At 44.9% G+C, this 21,479-nt stretch overlaps 1 protein-coding gene across 1 annotated transcript in view; it reads right to left on the minus strand.

The window, feature by feature from the left end:
• The window catches only part of HEPHL1 (hephaestin like 1), a 144,566-nt gene that overhangs the window by 94,456 nt on the left and 28,631 nt on the right, over positions 1-21,479 (minus strand). The window contains exons 2-4 of the mRNA XM_073582984.1: positions 6,591-6,835; positions 5,579-5,791; positions 2,204-2,380 (exon numbers count right to left, since the gene is read on the minus strand). Of these exons, the coding sequence (XP_073439085.1) occupies positions 2,204-2,380; positions 5,579-5,791; positions 6,591-6,835 (635 nt within the window). The remainder of the gene's footprint in view (positions 1-2,203; positions 2,381-5,578; positions 5,792-6,590; positions 6,836-21,479) is intronic.

Genomic DNA, 21,479 nt, shown 5'->3' on the forward strand with positions numbered 1-21,479 from the left:
GACAACCAAGAAAGAGATGCCGACTGTACTACCGACAACCAAGAAAGAGATGCCGACTGTACTACCGACAACCAAGAAAGAGATGCCGACTGTACTACCGACAACCAAGAAAGAGATGCCGACTGTACTACCGACAACAAAGAAAGAGATGCCGACTGTACTACCGACAACCAAGAAAGAGATGCCAACTGTACTACTGACAACCAAGAAAGATGCCGACTGTACTACTGACAACCAAGAAAGATGCCGACTGTACTACTGACAACCAAGAAAGAGATGCTGACTGTATTACTGACAACCAAGAAAGAGATGCCGACTGTACTACTGACAACCAAGAAAGAGATGCTGACTGTACTACTGACAACCAAGAAAGAGATGAAGACTGTACTACTGACAACCAAGAAAGATATGCTGACTGTGCTACTGACAACCAAGAGATGCTGACTGTACTACTGACAACCAAGAAAGAGATGCCGACTGTACTACCGACAACGAAGAAAGAGATGCCGACTGTACTACCGACAACCAAGAAAGAGATGCCGACTGTACTACCGACAACCAAGAAAGAGATGCCGACTGTACTACGGACAACCAAGAAAGAGATGCCGACTGTACTACCGACAACCAAGAAAGAGATGCCGACTGTACTACCGACAACAAAGAAAGAGATGCCGACTGTACTACCGACAACCAAGAAAGAGATGCCAACTGTACTACCGACAACCAAGAAAGATGCCGACTGTACGACTGACAACCAAGAAAGAGATGCTGACTGTATTACTGACAACCAAGAAAGAGATGCCGACTGTACTACTGACAACCAAGAAAGAGATGCTGACTGTACTACTGACAACCAAGAAAGAGATGAAGACTGTACTACTGACAACCAAGAAAGATATGCTGACTGTGCTACTGACAACCAAGTAAGAGATGCTGACTGTACTACTGACAACCAAGAAAGAGATGCCGACTGTATTACCGACAACGAAGAAAGAGATGCCGACTGTACTACCGACAACCAAGAAAGAGATGCCGACTGTACTACCGACAACCAAGAAAGAGATGCCGACTGTACTACTGACAACCAAGAAAGATGCTGACTGTACTACTGACAACCAAGATGCTGACTGTATTACTGACAACCAAGAGATGTCGACTGTATTACTGACAACAAGAAAGATGCCGACTGTACTACTGACAATCAAGTAAGAGATGCCTACTGTACTACTGACAACCAAGTAAGAGATGCCGACTGTACTACTGACAACCAAGAAAGAGATGCTGATTGTACTACTGACAACCAAGGAAGAGATGCTGACTGTACTACGGACATCCAAGAAAGAGATGCTGATTGTACTATGGACAACCAATAAAGAGATGCCGACTGTACTACCGACAACCAAGAAAGAGATGCCGACTGTACTACTGACAACCAAGAAAGAGATGCCAACTGTACTACTGACAACCAAGAAAGATGCCGACTGTACTACTGACAACCAAGAAAGAGATGCTGACTGTATTACTGACAACCAAGAAAGAGATGCCGACTGTTCTACTGACAACCATGAAAGAGATGCCGAATGTACTACTGACAACCAAGGAAGTGATGCCGACTGTACTACGGACAACCAAGAAAGATGCCGACTGTGCTACTGACAACCAAGAGATGCCGACTGTACTACTGACAACCAAGGAAGTGATGCCGACTGTACTACGGACAACCAAGAAAGATGCCGACTGTACTACTGACAACCAAGAAAGAGATGCCGACTGTACCATTAACCATCACTGGAAAGAAGTGATCATAGGACTGACCAACCAGCACCAGTTTACTGACCACTAACCACCATCCAATGTATGAATGATATATAATGTAATAATGTTTCATACTCAAGTAGAGTAGTACTTCTCCCAAAACAATTCCATAAGCTTTTTAATCATGGCCGTAACCACACATAATTGTGTGCCCCACGGCTTACACCCCGCCTGCCGCATTTCCTGAATCTCGGCTCCTGCTCCACACAGGTCCTCCTTGACATGAAGGATCTTACGATTTATGTTATTGCTCTACTAGATTTCTGCCTACCTGCCGCAGAAAACCTGTGACCCACAGTCATACATGGTAATTAATGGACATGTAGAAGGGGTAAAAACCTAATATTACAACATTACAGTCTCGCGATGACATTTCGGGGTCACTCACCGTGCATCTTGTTGCTTTCCTGGAAGTCTTCATTATCTACCTCTACAATGTCCGGCTCGGAGCAGAACGTCTGGATATTCTCCTCCAGGTACCAGCTAATATTCTCATCAATCACATAGAACATCAGCACAAAGTCTTTATCAACATCCAGCCGGTTCAAAGAACTGTCCAGCGTCCCTGAAAAATGTCAAAAACCAACATACAATGAGGTTTATTGATTTGTGAAGGAAGCCGGATCACTCAGCACTTGATGGACATAGATCAGTTTTTGGATGGTGGTCACTTAACGTCTATGAAGGCAGCATTGGACGTATCAGGCGGATCCTCATCTCGCTTATCACCATAGATTTCACTCCTTGACACCTGAACTCTTGTTTTTTCATCCCTGCCTTCCAAAAGGAAAAACTCTTTTATAAACTTTTCTAATTTCAGTTCTGAAGGCCTTAACAACCCATCAGCACCTCCATGATTGCATCATGGTGGTGGCTAACAGCTTAGAGGCTGCATCATCTAACTTATGGAGTTATCTCCAATCCAAGCCATTGCAGCAGAGTGATCCCTGCAGCATACTGTATGTCATGAGCTTAGCTTCATGTAGTCCCTGCACAATTGTTCCCTGGCTATCACCCTTAAATATAAGCTTCATGTTCTCATACTGGGTCCACCAGCGATCAGTTGTGATCTAAAGATAATTCTTAGACAGTAGTCGATTCATGCGCACAAAAATCTGGGGCCTCCAAGACAAAAAAATTCTGCTGCTTTTCATTTTTTGTCTTCTTTTATATCCATTGGAACCATTAGTCGCCTATTTCTTTTAATGGTGCCTTACAAGTCTTAGGGCTCGCTCACACAAGCATAGATTCTCTCATGGTAGAGAATCGGATAAATTATGGAAATGACACTCGGATCGTACTCATAGTCACAGTGTCAGCATAGTGTGATATGATTCTCTCAGATGAGGGGAAGATGGAGAACAAAATTTCACAATCTCCTCCATTCTTTAAGTCTGTAGGAATCAGATTGCACTTGGATGCCATCTGAGTGCAGTCCAATGTTTTCCACGCACCCATAGACTTGTATGGGTACGTGTGATCCGATCTGCGCTGCAACTCGCAGCATGATGTGATTTTTTTTTTTTCTCATGCCGAATCGGCATGAGAAATAAAACGCTGATCAGCACTGCCCCATAGAATAACCTTGGCCCCTGTGCTATCCGATAAAAACAGATACCACTCGTCCGATTTGAGGGTTGAATATAGAACATGTAATGGGATATGAAATGATTGTCTGTCCTCCAGTCCCCCTGATCTACATCTTCTTTCTTAGGGTGAATAGCAGTTCATATACAACACTGTTCCCCAGGCATCCGCACTGGGCTATGTGCCTAATATTGAGTCATATAGGGGGGGTCATACATTTTTGGAAAAAACTGCACTAAAAAATTGTGACTTTATTCCTTTGTACGTTTTTGAGGACATTTTGAACATTTGTACTCTAATAGATATCAATCATATAGGCAAATTACCTAAAACTCCTAAATGCCAATACAAATTCTGTAGTAAAGACTGACCACCTACTATGTGCCATTCATGGTTGCCTGTCTAAGGCTGGTTTCACATTTGCGTTTTTTAGCGCTGGAAAAAAACGCACACCTGCGCATGCGTTTTTTCCCCTATATTTAACATGGGTGCGCATACCTGCGCACTGGTCAGCGCATGTATGCGATTTTCATGCGCTGCGTTTTTTTGGGGTGTGCGTTGGGATTTTCCAGACGCAGCATGTTGCATTTTTTGGCCCTGCAAAAAAGCGCATGCGCACATATGCGCACGTTTTGCGCTAAAAATGGCCATTATAGCCTATGGATGCGCATATGTGCGCACTGGCATGCTCATGTATGCTTTTTTTGCATATGCGTTTTTTTTTTTAAACCATGGAATTTAGGGGTTTGGGTTAGAGTTAGGGTTAGTTAAGGGGGTTTAGGGTTAGGGTTATGGTCAGGGTTAGGGTTAGGGTCAGGGTTAGGGTTAAGTATGGTTTTGTTAAGGATTAGGGTCATGGTTAGGGTCAGGATTAGGGTTAAGTATGGTTTTGTTAAGGGTTAGGGTCAGGGTTAGGGTTAGGGTTAGGGTCAGGGTTAGGGTTAGGGTTAGGGTTAGGGTCAGGGTTAGGGTCAGGATTAGGGTTAAGTATGGTTTTGTTAAGGATTAGGGTCAGGGTTAGGGTCAGGATTAGGGTTAAGTATGGTTTTGTTAAGGGTTAGGGTCAGGGTTAGGGTTAGGGTTAGGGTTAGGGTCAGGGTTAGGGTTAGGGTTAGGGTTAGGGTCAGGATTAGGGTTAAGTATGGTTTTGTTAAGGATTAGGGTCAGGGTTAGGGTCAGGATTAGGGTTAAGTATGGTTTTGTTAAGGGTTAGGGTCAGGGTTAGGGTTAGGGTTAGGGTTAGGGTCAGGGTTAGGGTCAGGATTAGGGTTAAGTATGGTTTGGTTAAGGGTTAGGGTCAGGGTTAGGGTTAGGGTTAGGGTCAGGGTTAGGGTTAAGTATGGTTTTGTTAAGGGTTAGGGTCAGGGTTAGGGTTAGGGTTAGGGTCAGGGTTAGGGTCAGGGTTAGGGTTAGGGTTAGGGTTAGGGTCAGGGTTAGGGTTAGGGTTAGGGTCAGGGTTAGGGTTAGGGTTAGGGTTAGTTAGGGTTTAGGGTTTGGGTTAGGGTTAAGTATGATTTGGTTAAGGGTTAGGGTCAGGGTTAGGGTTAGGGTTAGGGTCAGGGTTAGGGTTAGGGTTAGGGTCAGGGTTAGGGTTAGTAAAGTCATGGTTTGGGTAGTGTGAGGGGCCACCTAAAAATGTTGGAAAAAAACGCAAACGCGGTAAAAACGCGCTAAAAACGCATACAAACGCATAAAAACGCTGCGTTTTTTTCATGCATGCTCATAAAAATGCTTGAAAAAAACGCAGCAGTTGTATGCTTATGTATGCGTTTTTTCAATGCGTTTTTTTGCGGGAAAAACGCGCTGCAAAAAAAAGCAAGTGTGAAACTAGCCTAAGCCCCGGTGCCCGGGCGTATCTGCTATCTCTGCACCCGGTGCAGTACGCTATCATGGTTGCTTTTAATGCATTTTCCACAGCCGTGTTGGTTACCCTGCTCTTGGTTTTACATGCTTGGAATGATATTATTCTTCTGAGCCTGTTCCTAAATCTAGCACCAGGCCCAAATATAGATGCTCAGGAATAAAAAAAAAATTCAGTTTTATGTACCAGGGTTTATGCCTCCTTCACTCAATGACCATCATTTTCAGTTGGTTATTTAAAGATTTTGAGGCATAGTGGTTATGTATTTGTTGAAAGTAACCTTTCCCCCACTTATATGGGTGACATGATATTTACCTTTCTTACAAGTCAGCAAGGCTCCAATCAATCCACTTGCTATGTCTTTAGGGGCATCGATATGGGAGTGATAGATCCAAGTCAAACAATTGGGATCTTCAGAGGTTGGTGCATATTCCTGTTTAACAATCCACTTGTAGGTATGACGTCCCCCAGGAGGAACTGCATCATCGCGTTTATCTGATTTGCTGGTCCCATCTGGATAAAAAGCTCCTATAATATGCAATATGTAGACAAAAAATTTCTTGGTTATATGGAAAGTAAAACACAGCTACATAACTCGAAAAACACACAACTCAAAGTGATACAATGCTTTATCAAGGGATTTTTGAAATCTTGAAGAAGGGGCAAATTTGCTACAAAGGGGTGAAAATTTCCTTCTTTACTTGATGTGATGATCACACTTTAACAAGACTTAACTACTCCACTACCATTTCCTAAAACTAAATGCAGCAGAATCCTTCTTTAAAGCAATGGATCACCTTTTGGCAAACTTTTTTAGTATAATAGGGGAACCGCCATGGGGAAAACATATGCCCCAAGTCAAATTTTTCACATCTATTCCGTGAATGCAACAGCCTACTTACTTTGTTAGCACAAGCACTAAATTTTTCATCTATATTTTGCTGAGAGCCAGGCCATTAAAGACATATGCACACCCCATGGCGGTCCTCAGCTATTACCTAACTCATTCCTGGTTAAAATAAACACTAATTTGGATGAGAACGGTATATCATTGAGCATATGTTAAATCAACAGAAAATTATATCCTATAGTGTACCATACACAGATAGGTAGGTATCTTACTGACATGGACCATCTTTGATCCATCTCTTTTGGAGCCATAAGTCCATAGGGGAAAATAAAGTCAGCAAACATTTTAAAACAATCTACAATATGTTTCCAATTATATTAAAAATACATAATCCCAGTTGTTGCCCTGATCTCTGGCGACGTCAATTAGAATGACTCACCAATCTCCAAAGCTACAGTGAAAATTAAACACATTTACCTTCTGAATCCTTTTCGTAGAAGACTCCGTGTGGATGAAGCGTATAGGATCGAGAAGCAAAATTCTTCAGGTGTACAATAATAGTGTCTTCAACTTCTGCCTTGATAATTGGGCCAAGGAGTCCTAGCCAGGCAGGCTTAGTGACCTCCTGAACATACTTCTCATCCTTAAATTGTTTGTATATGGCCTTTTTATAAACACGTCCTATTCTGTCTTTGCCATTTTCCAGAAATACTGATGCATGTCTGGTGAAATAAAAAATAATATACAAAAATAATAAGGTGAAATTGTGATTTAGCGTAAAATAAAAAGCATTTTGTACACAAATTAACTTCTTAGACAATGTTATAATACATGCAACACATACATGGAAGAAATTGACCAGACCACTTGTCAAAAGGGGTAGTGCACTCATGGAGGAAGTCCATTTTGGAAAATGTAATAGAAACCTACTCTGATGATAAGATGATCGTCAAGGGATCTGGTGCAGGAACAACAAATGATCAGCTGTAATCTGTGTGAAAATTTGGCAGTAAGTGTTCATTTGTTCTGCATCAGTTTACATGGTTAGGACAAATTTGCATTTATATTTTCCTAAAAGTCATGAAGAATATCTCCAGAATTGTTGTCCATGCAACATCTAAAATGGCTTCTCTCAACTCCTCACACCTAATTACTATCTAGATTTCTGCAGTGAGTTTCACTTTAGAAAGACACTTGTGGCTAAACAAAATTGGAATTTCCTGTCTTTCTGTGTTTTTTATTTCTGCATTTATTAAGCAGTTCCCGGAATAGGGCTGGATACAATAGGGAATACAATACTACCAGTGTCAGAAACACCGCACTACACTCACTCACTGAGCCAGTGCGTGTGTCTTGAGTACAGAAATAGTGCTAAAAGATACCTGTGGAGCAGGGCAGCAGAGTTGACAATGCGTGCTTCAAGCTATCGGTGTCAGGAACCTGTCAGCGCCGGAAAGTAAAGATGCACAGGACCTGAGGACGCTGAAGTTAGCAAGCTGGCACAGGACCTAGGTCATGTGACTGCAAGGGGGCGGGGCTTAGCATCCTGCTTTCAGAGATGACAGGACACCATACAACAACTCAGAGTCAGGCAAAACGGAAGTCACACACAGTCCGGGCAAACGAGGCACAGGAGGGACAAACAGACGGGTGGTCAGACAAAGCCAAAGGTCATACACAAGAGGGCAACGTGGTACCAAGGGGACAAGCAGAGAGAAGTTGGGTCACAAGCAGAGAGTCATACATGAGAGGTAGCGCAGTACAAGAGGGACAGGCAGAACTCGAAACAGAGACAGAACCGGATCAAAAACCAAACAAGCAAGCAAGATATCAGGCACAAGGCACACGTATGCACAAGGTCAACTAACTCAGCCGAGGGCAGGAGTATAACTGACACTGGACCTAGGTCCAGTGAGCATTAAATAGCCGCCCTCTGCCAGAGAGAGGCGGAACAATTAACCCCCAGTCTGATCAGGACGGGTCAAAGCGAAACCCAGTCCTGGATCATGACAGTACCCTCCTCTCAATGGGGGGCCACCGGACCCCCAGGTCTCTCAGGGTACCTGGCGTGAAAGGCCCGGACCAACCGATCCGCATGGACCGATCGAGCAGGAACCCACGACCGTTCTTCAGGACCGTAGCCTTTCCAATGTACCAGAAACTGAAAGGCACGACGGACCAACCTGGAGTCGACAATTCGTTCCACCTCGAGGTCGATGGTTCCCATCTCCAAGGTTTCCAATGTAGGACAGCCTCCCCTTCTTTGGGAGAATAACGGAGTCTCAGTTTGCATCACTCCCCTCGCCCGTAGCCTGAGATCCATTCGGACGACCTGTGTCATAGCCTCCTCCAAGGAATCAGGCGGAGGGTGGAGAGCCAAGGCGTCTTTCACATGTTCAGACAGGCCTCTACGGAACAAACCCCGGAGGGTGGCATCATTCCAGCAGACCTCAGCAGCCCAGCGCCTGAATTCTGAACAAAACCACTCAGCTGAGTGCTTCCCCTGGCACACACTCATCACCATGTCCTCAGCCATATGCATCTGATCAGGCTCATCATAAATATGCCCCAGGGCCTCAAAAAATGCATCCACATTCATACGCTCAGGGGCCGTGGCCGAAAGGGAGAAAGCCCAAGCTTGGGGGGCTCCCCTTAACAGAGACATAATGACCCCCACTCTCAGACCTTCATCCCCAGAAGAGTGTGGTCTCAATGAAAAAAAAAGCTTACAGCCCTCTTTGAAAACTCTGAACTTCCTTTTATCTCCAGAAAAGGTATCCGGTAACTTAACCGGAGACTCAGGGAAAACTAATGTAACATCCCGAGCCCCTGATGAGAATACCCCCTGCACAGTGTCAGCGATCAGCTGCTGAGGCTGAGACTGAGCCAGGACTCGTTGTTCTCCAAGGAGTCTCTGAGACATCTGAGTCAGCAGCTTTACCTGCTCAGAAAGAGCGTGCATAGGATCCATCACATACACAGGAGAAGGGGAGCAGAAAAAAAAATGGTATGGGTCAGTTATAATGTCAGAGACACCGCACTACACTCGCTCACTGAGCCAGTGCGCGTGTCCTGAGTACAGAAATAGTGCTAAAAGATACCTGTGGAGCAGGGCAGCAGAGGTGACAATGCGTGCTTCAAGCTATGGGTGTCAGGAACCTGTCAGCGCCGGAAAGTAAAGATGCACAGGACCTGAGGACGCTGAAGTTATCAAGCTGCCACAGGACCTAGGTCATGTGACTGCAGGGGGCGGGGCTTAGCATCCTGCTTTCAGAGATGACAGGACACCATACAACAACTCAGAGTCAGGCAAAACGGAAGTCACACACAGTCCGGGCAAGCGAGGCACAGCAGGGACAAACAGACTGGTAGTCAGACAAAGCCAAAGGTCATACACAAGAGGGCGACGTGGTACCAAGGGGACGAGCAGAGAGAAGTCGGGTCACAAGCAGAGAGTCATACACGAGAGGTAGCGCAGTACAAGAGGGGCAGGCAGAACTCGTAACAGGGACAGAACCGGATCAAAAACCAAACAAGCAAGCAAGATATCAGGCACAAGGCACACGTACGCACAAGGTCAACTAACTCAGCCGAGGGCAGGAGTATAACTGACACCGGACCTAGGTCCATTGAGCATTAAATAGCCGCCCTCTGCCAGAGAGAGGCAGAACAATTAACCCCCAGTCTGATCAGGACGGGCCAAAGCGAAACCCCGTCCTGGATCATGACACCAGTGTTTGAGAGTAATTTTATTCTAAGGCTTCATACTAGCAGGAATAAAATACAAAGAGGGGAGAAAAATGTGTTTTTTCATCTTAAATGGGCAGTACTTGGCAACAGTTGTAATAGACTAGTGACTCGGCAATTCCATATTCAAGAAGGAGGGAATCGTGACAACAATCAATCACATTCTTTACTAGGAATCTTTCCAACAGCGACTGACTGTATCAGCAGAAAACAGTAGAAGAAAAGAATATTTTCTGTTCTTCCAGTGTCATCAATAGCAAACGCAGGATCGTTCTTAAAGGCGTTGGTTTCCAAAAACACCTGAAACTTAATTTTATATATTGTCAACTTTTTACATAAACATAAACATTAGGAAAAATGTAGAAAAAAAAACTCCAAAAAAAAAATCAACTTATTAAGTCACCTAGGTTTCCTTGACTTTTGGAACTAAAAAATCAATATCAGTGGATGCTCGGAAAATAAGGTAAGTCCCAGGCGATAACAGAAGGCTAACAGAGTTTTTATCCAGCAATCTCAAAAAAGGTTAAAAAAAAAAAATACTTCATAATTTAAAAAAAAAGTTTAAAATCCAAGATTATCATTTGAGAAAAAAAAATAGGAGAGAGACAGTATTAAAAACACATGTACATGTGACGCATTTCGATCCATGTGGGTTTTTATTCATATGATTAACCCACGTGATTTGAAATGCATCAGCTGTACATGTGTGTTTAATACTATCCCTGCTTCTCTATTTTTCCCTCAGATAGCAACCATGGATTTTATCCTATTTTGAAATAAAGGTTTTATTTTGTGTGACTGATTTAGGAATACAGTCATATGTAAAAGTTTGGGCACCCCTATTAATGTTAACCTTTTTTCTTTATAACAATTTTGGTTTTTGCAACAGCTATTTCAGTTTCATATATCTAATAACTGATGGACTCAGTTATATTTCTGGATTCAAATGAGGTTTATTGTACTAACAGAAAATGTGCAATCTGCATTTAAACAAAATTTGACCGGTGCAAAAGTATGGGCACCCTTATCGTTTTCTTGATTTGAACACTCCTAACTACTTTTTACTGACTTCCTGAAGCACTAAATTGGTTTTGTAACCTCATTGAGCTTTGAACTTCATAGCCAGGTGTATCAAATCATGAGAAAAGGTATTTAAAGTGGCCACTTGCAAGTAGTTCTCCTATTTGATTCTCCTATGAAGAGTGGCATCATGGGCTCCTCAAAACAACTCTCAAATGATCTGAAAACAAAGATTATTCAACATAGCTTTTCAGGGGAAAGATACAAAAAGTTGTCTCAGAGATTTAACCTGTCAGTTTCCACTGTGAGGAACATAGTAAGGAAATGGAAGAACACAGGTACAGTTCTTGTTAAGCCCAGAAGTGGCAGGCCAAGAAAAATATCAGAAAGGCAGAGAAGAAGAATGGTGAGAACAGTCAAGGACAATCCACAGACCACCTCCAAAGACCTGCAGCATCATCTTGCTGCAGATGGTGTCACTGTGCATCGGTCAACAATACAGCGCATGCATAATGCCTTTTTGTATGACCAAACAACTCAATCTTTGTTGCATCAGTCCACAGGACCTTCTTCCAAAATGTAACTGGCTTGTCCAAATGTGCTTTTGCATACCTCAGGCGACTCTGTTTGTGGCGTGCTTGCAGAAACGGCTTCTTTCGCATCACTCTCCCATACAGCTTCTCCTTGTGCAAAGTGCGCTGTATTGTTGACTGATGCACAGTGACACCATCTGCAGCAAGATGATGCTGCAGGTCTTTGGAGGTGGTCTGTGGATTGTCCTTGACTGTTCTCACCATTCTTCTTCTCTGCCTTTCTGATATTTTTCTTGGCCTGCCACTTCTGGGCTTAACAAGAACTGTACCTGTGTTCTTCCATTTCCTTACTATGTTCCTCACAGTGGAAACTGACAGGTTAAATCTCTGAGACAACTTTTTGTATCCTTCCCCTGAAAAGCTATGTTGAATAATCTTGGTTTTCGGATCATTTGAGAGTTGTTTTGAGGAGCCCATGATGCCACTCTTCATAGGAGAATCAAATAGGAGAACTACTTGCAAGTGGCCACTTTAAATAACTTTTCTCATGATTTGATACACCTGGCTATGAAGTTCAAAGCTCAATGAGGTTACAAAACCAATTTAGTGCTTCAGGAAGTCAGTAAAAAGTAGTTAGGAGTGTTCAAATCAAGAAAACGATAAGGGTGCCCATACTTTTGCATCGGTCAAATTTTGTTTAAATGCAGATTGCACATTTTCTGTTAGTACAATAAACCTCATTTGAATCCAGAAATATAACTGAGTCCATCAGTTATTAGATATATGAAACTGAAATACCTGTTGCAAAAACCAAAATTGTTATAAAGAAAAAAGTTTAACATTAATAGGGGTGCCCAAACTTTTACATATGACTGTATATTGTCTTTGTCTTTCAGATCAGTATATACACAAAGAATACTGCCACAGTTTGGACAATCAGGTGATAGCCGGGTGGTGATTTGCTGTATGAGTTGCTGTATACATAACAGGGGTTTATATTCTTTTAAGGCTAATATGTGAGCACTAGCATCATGGGAAACCAGCAATAAAAAGAAGAAAGGAAGGAGGGAAGGAAGGAAGGAGGGAAGAATGCAAGGAAGGAGGGAGCAAAGGAGGGACGGAAGGAAGGAAGGAAGTGAGGGAGTGGTGTAGGGAAGGAAGGAGGGAATGAAGAAGGGTAGGAGGAATGTAAGTAAGGAAGAAAAGAGGTGAGGAGGGACTGAAGGACGGAGGGAACAAAGGAGAGAAGGAAGGAAGGAAGGAAGGAGCAAAGAAGGGATTGAAGGAGGGAAGAACGAATGGAAGGAACGAAGGAGACAGGGAAGGAAGGAAGAAAGGACGTAAGGAAGGAAGGAGGGATGGAAGGAGGGAGTGAAGGAAAGACGTAAGGAAGGAAAAATGGTATGAAGGAGGAAGGAGGGAACGAAGGTGGGAGGAAAGGCGGTAAGGAAGAAAGCAGGGAGCGAAGGCGGGATGGAAAGAGGGAAGGAAGGACGTAAGGAGGAAGACCACCTTGCAGACACATGCGCAGAACCCTCTCGAGTCTCAAAGCTGGAAGTCCTGGCCCAGAGTGAGAGGCTCAGGGATTGCAGGGTGAGTGGCGGTGACCTAAAGATGCAACAAGAACCAGACGGATGACAGTGTGGAGTAGAGGGGCCAAAAGAGGTGAGCAGTGAGGGGAGTATAAGGATTTTTTTAATTTTTAACATTTACATTCATTATGCTCTGGGGTCTAAGGAGACCTCAGAGCATAATAAGGTACATTAAGTACGAGCTGAGCAACTTCTCCGTGTATTGAATTTCCCAGTAAAATTTGCAAATTCTAATTTTGCCTGATCCACTCATCTCTAATCTGACCTCCACCCAAACACACACGGGATTCCCTCCAACACAGAACAAGTCACTTGGCCACTCAGCAACTCCTGCTTGATTGACAGCTCGGACAAGCCGCATCACTGCACCACTAGCCCATGCTGTGCACTCTATGATGCTGCTATATGAGGCGGTTTTCCATCCGCAGCATCAGAGGATTGCAGTTGCACTGCAGTTTGCCAGAACGTGAGCTAACATTGCGCTCCAGTGATCCTGACAGCTTCAGAGCAGTGCTTACAAGCTATGTAGGAAAAAGATTGTAAGCACTGCACATGTTCGCCCACCGCTGTGGGTGGCCGGTAACCTAGACAACGAGCAGTAAGCAGTTAAATTAAAAATCCTTCCATCTTTGAGAACAGAAGGGATTTTAGTAACAAGCAGATTGCAAAGTTACTTATTTCTACAAGCACTTGAAATTTTAATCACTAAAGAACATGAAAATAACTCTGTACCTCAGACAAAAAATTTCAGAAACAATGTTTTAGTACAGTGCATCCTACATTCATAAACATCACTCTGAAATATAAGCACAAGCTTGCGCTGCCGGCGCAAACCGGCGCTCTTCGCCAGTGTGCAGCTCCGCATGGGTGTATGTCTGCAGCATATCACCAGCACAGCTGCTGATTGGTTGGCTGAGCTAGTGACATCTAAATCTGCTTCCTACAGGAAGCGTCCACTGCGGAAAATCCAAGTCTTTGTTTAGGGTTCTGGATTGGGGTCTGTATTTTGTGTTCATCTTTTGATCTAGGGTCTGTACTTGTTTAGAGGTCTGGTACTGTATCTGTATTTATTTAAAGGATTGGTACTGAATCTGTTCTTTTTTTAGAGGTTCTACAAGACCCAGGACATCTAACCTGGGGTCTGCATTTATATAGAGCAGGAGTGGGGAACCTTTTTTCAGTCAGGGGCCATTTGGATATTTAGACCATCACTGAGGGGCCATCCAAAATTATCAACTTGAAATGTATTCTACTGTATTTTATCAAACATTTAATTAACTCATCCCTAGTGTGATGACTGGAGCTTCTTCTCTTTGTGTGCGGCTTTGATGTTAGATGGTATCGATGATATTACTACTTACAACTGGGTCTGACCGGGGATCTTTATTTATTTATTGGGTTTTTGCATGAGTAAATATTCATGGCGTTTGCACTTGTTTAGAAGGTTTAGGGTTTAAGGTCTAAATTATTTTCTAGGTTCTGTTTTTGCATCGGTTTCTGGTGATAGGTCTATTTTTAGATATCTGGTCTAGATTATCTATTTGGGGTCTGGTATAGCATCTGTTAGGGGTCTGGCCTAGGGTCTGCATCCATTTGGGGTCGGGTCTAGCCTCTGTATCTATTTGGGTCTGGTCTGGGGTCTGTATCTATTTGGGGTCTGGTCTGGGGTCTGTATCTGTGGCGCCCCTGAGGGTTCAGTCGCCACAGAGGTACTGCACCTCCTCCTGACGTGTGGTACCCCACCATCCAGGTAAGGTGGAGACACCTGACCACACTCCAACACCTGCACCCCACACCACAAAGTAGTGTAGCAAAGCACCTTCGGCGACTCCCTGCTTGGAGTGTAGCATAGCACCCATTGGTGGCTCCCTGCTTGGAACACGAAACGTGCTGGGAGGTGGGTGGAGTTTAGTTTACATAAAAGATTGGGAAGAGTTGAGTGAGTCAGTCGTTCAGTCATTCATTCAGTCAGTGAGTGAAGATGTAGAAGGACAGAGTGTGAGACAGAGAAGATCCCCAGGAGAGGGATGGAAGAAGGAAGTGCTGCAGCAGGCCACAGTGATCTGGGTCTGCTGGCACAGGAAAGAGACAGAGAAAGGAAGCTTGATTCTCCATTGGGAAGAAGGATTAGCACGGAACGTGAGGAGAATAAGAGAACAAGGACTAGGGTTAGAGGAGAACCCTTCTCAAGTTCTAAGCGCAAGGCCGGGGCCCGGTCCCCGAGGTTGTACGGATACTAATGGTCCTGCAGCAGACACCGGAGGAATAGAAGTAGTGACCACTTTATTCCCACACAAGACTTGGGGGCACAACAGCAACATAAGAGTGAGCCGGGACTTAGTAGCAAGGAGTCCCCGAAGCAGGCTACAGCTGTCTGCCGTACAAGTAGAGTTCATAGGAACATCTGACAGGAGGAACTCCAGTGTGACTCAGTACTAGGAGTACTTCATTCAAAGGCGCTATAAGAGGAGACGTTCAGAAAAGACACATATGTTGGCGGAGTGTTGGAAAGGAGTACTTCATCTTGCCTGGAAGTTGGCTGAGCTCCTGACCCGGAGGACATGGCACGGATGTGGGCACCTGTACCTGCAACAGACAGTGAGTAAAGCTTCGGAACTACATGCCCTGGTGTCCCCCACTTATTCCTGCGCCAACCCGCCCAGCAATGCTACATCCCTTGCGCCTGACACTGCACTTCACCTACACTGCCCTGGGCTCCAGCCCTGCCTGTGTAGGGCTATAACATCATTGCTGCACCACACCATCTGTCCCAGAGGATCTGTCTGCAGCGTCGGCTTATATCTTCATTGCCGAACACCACAGGTGGCGTCACAAATCACTTATAAACTTTCACCACCATAAGCACACTGCAACAACCCCTTTTACAATGGGCGCCCAGGGCCATGGGCCGGGTCCCAGCTGCCGTGACATCTCCCATTGAAGCTCATCGGGCCCGGTACCGAGTACCCCACGGCCCTGGGAGGGCGACCCATATCTATTTGGGGTCTGGTCTAGGGTTTGTATCTATTTGGGGCATGTTCTTTGGTCTGTATCTATTTTGGGTCTGGTCTGGGGTCTGCATCTATTTGAGGTATGGTCTAGGGCCTGTATTTATTTAGAGAGTCTGATCTCAGGTCTGTACTTGCTTAAGAGACTAGTCTAGGATGTATTCTTAGTGGATCTGATCACAGAGTTTCCATTATTGAGGAGGTCTGACCTGGGGTCTGTATTTACATATCTAGGGTTTTGACCTGGATTGTACATTTTTTAAGGATATGGAAAGAGTATTTGCTCTGGTCTGTATGTATCTAGAGTCTGCTTTAATTAGGGTCCGAATATTGTTTTCAGATTTTGGTCTGGGCTCTTGTATTATTAGGGAGTCTGATCTAGGAGACTCCCCTGGGGTATGAATTTACAGTATTTAGAGTATTTGACAATAGTATTTCTTTTGAGGGGTCTGTAGTTGTGTGTGTACAGATTCTGTTTTACCGTCTTATGTTGTTTTCAGAAATTGGTCAAGGGTCTATATTTACTTTGGATGTCTGAGCTGGAGCTTTGTATGTATTTAGGGCTTAGGCATCTCTTTATGGTTAGTGGCGCCATATTAGTATGAGGGAAACTGGTCTGGGGTCTGTACTTTGTTTTCAGGAATTAGTCTTGCGGTCTATATTTATTTAGGGGGCTGGTCTGTGGTTTGTATAAGAAATAGTGCAACATTGCAATCATCCTTATGTCACAAAGGCCTTGTGCAATATTACATTTCATCCTCTAATACCCACATAGGCATTTTATCCAGGGACCTCCACACATCAAGATCGGACTGAGGAAACATGAATTTTGAATCACTTGTGGGAAATTCCCATTACCTTGCAGCTTACACGAACATGATTACCATTGCCAGTACATGTGGGTGTCCAGCAGTCTGGAAATAACGTGTCTGCAGGAGCTGTGGGAAAAACAAAGTCCGCTCCATCTGCAGTCACGACTGACAAGTGACAGATTCCATCACAAGGGTGAGAGGGTAAACAGGTTTAGAATAATAATCAGGGACTGCTGGTCACAACAGGGAAGAATGGGAAGAAGGCCGAATTATCGGCAGCACTGATGCCGGTGTGAATATGGACAACCACAAGAAGGAAAAGCTGTGGAATTCAGAAAATCACAGGATGGGTAGGCATATAAGTAAACTGCAAATAATGAAAAACAAAAATTCTCAAAACATCTGGACTTACTTAGGATGGAGTATGATTGCCAGGCGAAGAACACTGACAGCCTTGTCTGCTATAAATGTCGTCATGAATGGTCATCTGAGAAATGTTCTGCCGCTCTGAATGAACTTGGGAAAGTCATCAAAATCCACTGCTGGCAGCTCCCGATGACGTCCTAGATGTGCTCAATGGGAATCAAGTCCGGAGTTGCTGCAGGCCACAACCAAATCAATGTAACGCTGAGCTGTTGCTGTATTTGAAATGAATACTAGAGGGGTACATTATGCCACCCCTCACAATAATCCTGAGTGTAGGACTGGTGTGACGTTCCCCTGTGAAGGTCTCTTCATGGCATGGCCCACATGGTCTCCAGATGAAAACAAGAGGCTGGAATGGAGGTCTATCCACTTAAACCACGTGACCAGTTTGTGTCTTGAACACAATGACAGCTGGATATTTTTTGGATATCTCATGGGTAACATCATGAAGAGGACTTCACAGGGGAACCTTACACCAGACCCACTCCTGAAATTATGGTGAGGGGTGGCATAAGTGTACAGTAGCCGTACACCTCTAGTCTTCATTTCAGGTACACTAAAAGATCAGAGCTATAGTGATTTGGTGGGTGGAACCAGTGGTTTGGCCATTTCTCCAAAGTGTCATGTTCTTCAACACAACAACGCAAGGTCGCATGTTGATCGTGATTCTGTGAACAGCCTGGGTGGCCTAAATATGCCACAATGCCCTGCAGCCTTTTCAGACTTGACTCCCATTGAGCATATCTGGGACATCATTGGTCCGAAATTGCAAAGGAAGCTGCCAGCAACAGATCTTGATGATTTCCAAAGTGTATTCAGCACAGCAGAACATTCATCAAACGACGATTAATAACCTCAGTGATAGCATCCAAGGCTGTAAGTGCGGGGATTTCTGCACGTGATGCTCATACTCCCTACTGAAAAAAATCAAGATGTTTTGAAAATTTGGTTTCCATTTCTACATCATTTGCAGATCAGTAACACTTCTGTCTTTTGTAAGAGTTCCAGAATTCCATAATTTTTTTCTTTCTTTGTTTTCAATGTTGATGTGGGTATAATTAAAAAAAATTACAACCCTTAGGGTTAAGTGTTATGTAGTCTCGACCCCCTGGGGCTTTGTAGAGCCCAAAACATGTGTATTACTTAACCTCACACTCCTGAGAAAAGCTCCAGATGATGGCAAGACAAAGGCGAAATACATCTAAATGGTAGGAAGTGAATGTTAACAAGAAGCAGATGTAATGGGATTGTTTCACTTATATTATATAACCCATGTGCGGGTTACTGTAGCTCTATAATAGATTCCAAGTGATTGGATCATAAAATAGTTTTTGTTATATGACATATGATGAAGTGTTGTCTTATATCAAAAGAGCTGTGAGAACTGATTTATGCAGAGATTATAATAGCAGATATCTGGTGAGAGAATCATGTGGGAATAGTGGATGAGGGCAGGTATATCTCGCCCAGATTCCTTTCCTATGTGGCCTAGTCTGGTCAGTATCGCACCTGGTTACTAATGGATAATAGGAGGTGGATATAAAAGGATGCCAGGTTGTTGTGTGAGTGTCTCAGCCTGGGAACACAGAGAGCCTGTCTGTGTGAGAGACACACGTGAGTAAAAGCAGTGCCCACTGCAACTGTGGTTTGGCTGGACAGGAGAAGCCCGCCAGTTGGTAGTTAGGTTGTCCTTTGTTTAGTTAGTGCCGGACAGGCAAGGATTTGTTTTATGTTTTTTTTCTTTATGCATTGCTTTCATCGTTAATAAACCTGACCCAGTGTCAGTTATACCCAGACCCCGGCTGTGAGCCTGTGTTTCATGCTGAACACACGTGACCTTTGACCCCAGCAAAGGCGATCCCGGAGTGTTTTATCACATTGTGGTGGAGAACGCGGGCATCACGTTGGAAGCATGAGCATGGAGGATGTGGTGAAAGCGCTGGTACAGTCCACCGCCGTCCAGCAAGAAGCTAATCGGGTGATGATGGCCCAGCTGAAGGAGTTGGTGGACATGACAGCTACCAATCGTTCGCTTCTCTAGCAGGTGGCGCAGCGCCTGGCAAGCTTACCTGACGTTAACCTGGAAGCAGAGTCGAGAGTGATTCACGTGAGTCGGTACTGGCAGAAGATGACGACCGAAGATGACGTCGAGGCATACCTGACCAAGTTTGAATGGACGGCGGTGCGAGAAAAATGGCCGAAGGCACGATGGGCCGGCCTGATTGCCCCGTTTCTTTCCGGTGAGGCCCAAAAGGCGTATTATGACTTAGAACCTGAAGCTGCGCAGGACTTTGACAAATTAAAAGCCGAGATCTTGGCCCGGCTGGGAGTGACAACCGCTGTCCGTGCACAGAGAGTGCATCAATGGACTTATCAGCCGGATAAACCACTGCGGTCACAGATGTTCAACGTGATCCACGTGACGAAGAAGTGGCTACAACCCGAGGTGTTGACAGCGCCAGAGATAATCCAGAGAGTCGTCATGGACAAATACCTGAGAGCCCTACCGCCAGCCCTGAGGAAGTGGGTAAGCCATGGAAATCCTACGACGGCAGATCAACTGGTGGATCTGGTTGAACGTTACTCCGTGGCGGAAGGACTCCGAGACGACGCTACCCCGCCTCGTTCTTCATCATCTCCACGTGGAACCGGTAAGACTGTTCCAGGGAGTAGGGGAGAAGGAAAAATCCCTAAGACAGTGGGGGAGGAAACCAGGACTGCCCGCAATGCGAGGCCGAGAGTAACGAACTATGGTCTAAGCAAGGGGCCCGATAGGTGTTTCCGCTGCCAAGAGATGGGCCACATTGCTGCGAACTGTCCGGTCACTACTGAACCCATGCAGTGCGATGTCACAGACTTTAAAAACCGCATGTCTATGGTTGCACGGGTAGTGAGTGTGAATGCCGGTCAAAAGGATGTGGAAAAACACTTGTGTGATTTAACTGTTGATGGCAAAAATGTGGTGGCATTGTTAGACTCGGGAAGTGTGGTGACTCTGGTGAAGGCCAGTCTGGTGTCAGCCCCGACTGGACCATCAGACAAATTTTCTGTAACGTGTGTGCATGGAGACACCTGTTCGTACCTCACCACGGTCATATGCATTACTACTTCCTATGGGTCTGTGCAAAGTGGGACTCGTCCCTGCGTTATTGATGTTATCTTGGGCCGGGATTTTCCCCACTTCTGGCAATTGTGGGAGAATCAGTTGATGCCCTCGGGTAATAGTGTACATGATTCTTCTCCCAGGGCGCGTGTGGGTCCCGAACCCCTGGAAGAGGTCTCCCCGGAAGACTCGGGGGAAGAGTCTACTGGAAATGACCTGCATTTCCCGTTTTCAGTCATGGCAGGTGATACGGAGGAGACCAGGGAAGAGGAGGAGGCCGACAGCCGTCCACCTCCCCGTTTGCCGGATTTAGAAGTTCAGAAAGATGACTTCCAAAGCGAGCAAATAAAGGATCCTACCCTTTCTCAGGCTAGGACAAATGTAAAAGTGATAAATGGGGTGCCCGTAGAACCTGGCTCTAGGCTGGCATATCCTTACATGGTCCTGGAGAATGATTTACTCTATCAGATAGAGAAAAAGGGGGAAGACACGGTGCAACTATTAGTCGTGCCAAAACCCTACCGGCGGCAGGTGCTGGACCTGGCCCACGGACATGTGATGGGAAGTCACCTGGGAGTCCAGAAAACCACCGAAAGGATATTACACTGTTTTGTTTGGCCAGGCATGCATCACGATATTCGTGTATATTGTGAGTCTTGTCCTGACTGCCAAGCCTCTGCACCTAAGCCCCGGTTCTGTAGCCCTTTGGTACCCCTACCTATTATTGAAGTCCCGTTTGAAAGGATTGGGATGGATTTAGTTGGGCCCCTTACACGGTCTGCACGTGGACACCAACATATCCTGGTCATCTTGGATTATGCCACTCGTTACCCGGAGGCCATCCCTTTGCATAACACGGCCACCAAGACGATTGCCAAGGAACTGGTGCATGTCTTTAGTCGGGTCGGTATACCAAAACAGATGCTCACGACCAGGGGACCCCCTTTATGTCCTGGGTAATGAAGGAACTCTGCCGATTGTTACAAATCGAACCGTTACGCACATCCGTGTATCACCCTCAAACAGACGGGTTGGTCGAACGGTTCAATAAAACTCTGAAGCAGATGCTGAGAAAGGCGATAGACAAGGATGGGAAGAACTCGGACTATTTACTTCCGTATTTGC

Source organism: Dendrobates tinctorius, unplaced genomic scaffold (genome assembly GCF_039654945.1).
Source record: "Dendrobates tinctorius isolate UK_male_01 unplaced genomic scaffold, ASM3965494v1 ptg000075l, whole genome shotgun sequence".
Classification (NCBI taxonomy): domain Eukaryota; kingdom Metazoa; phylum Chordata; class Amphibia; order Anura; family Dendrobatidae; genus Dendrobates; species Dendrobates tinctorius.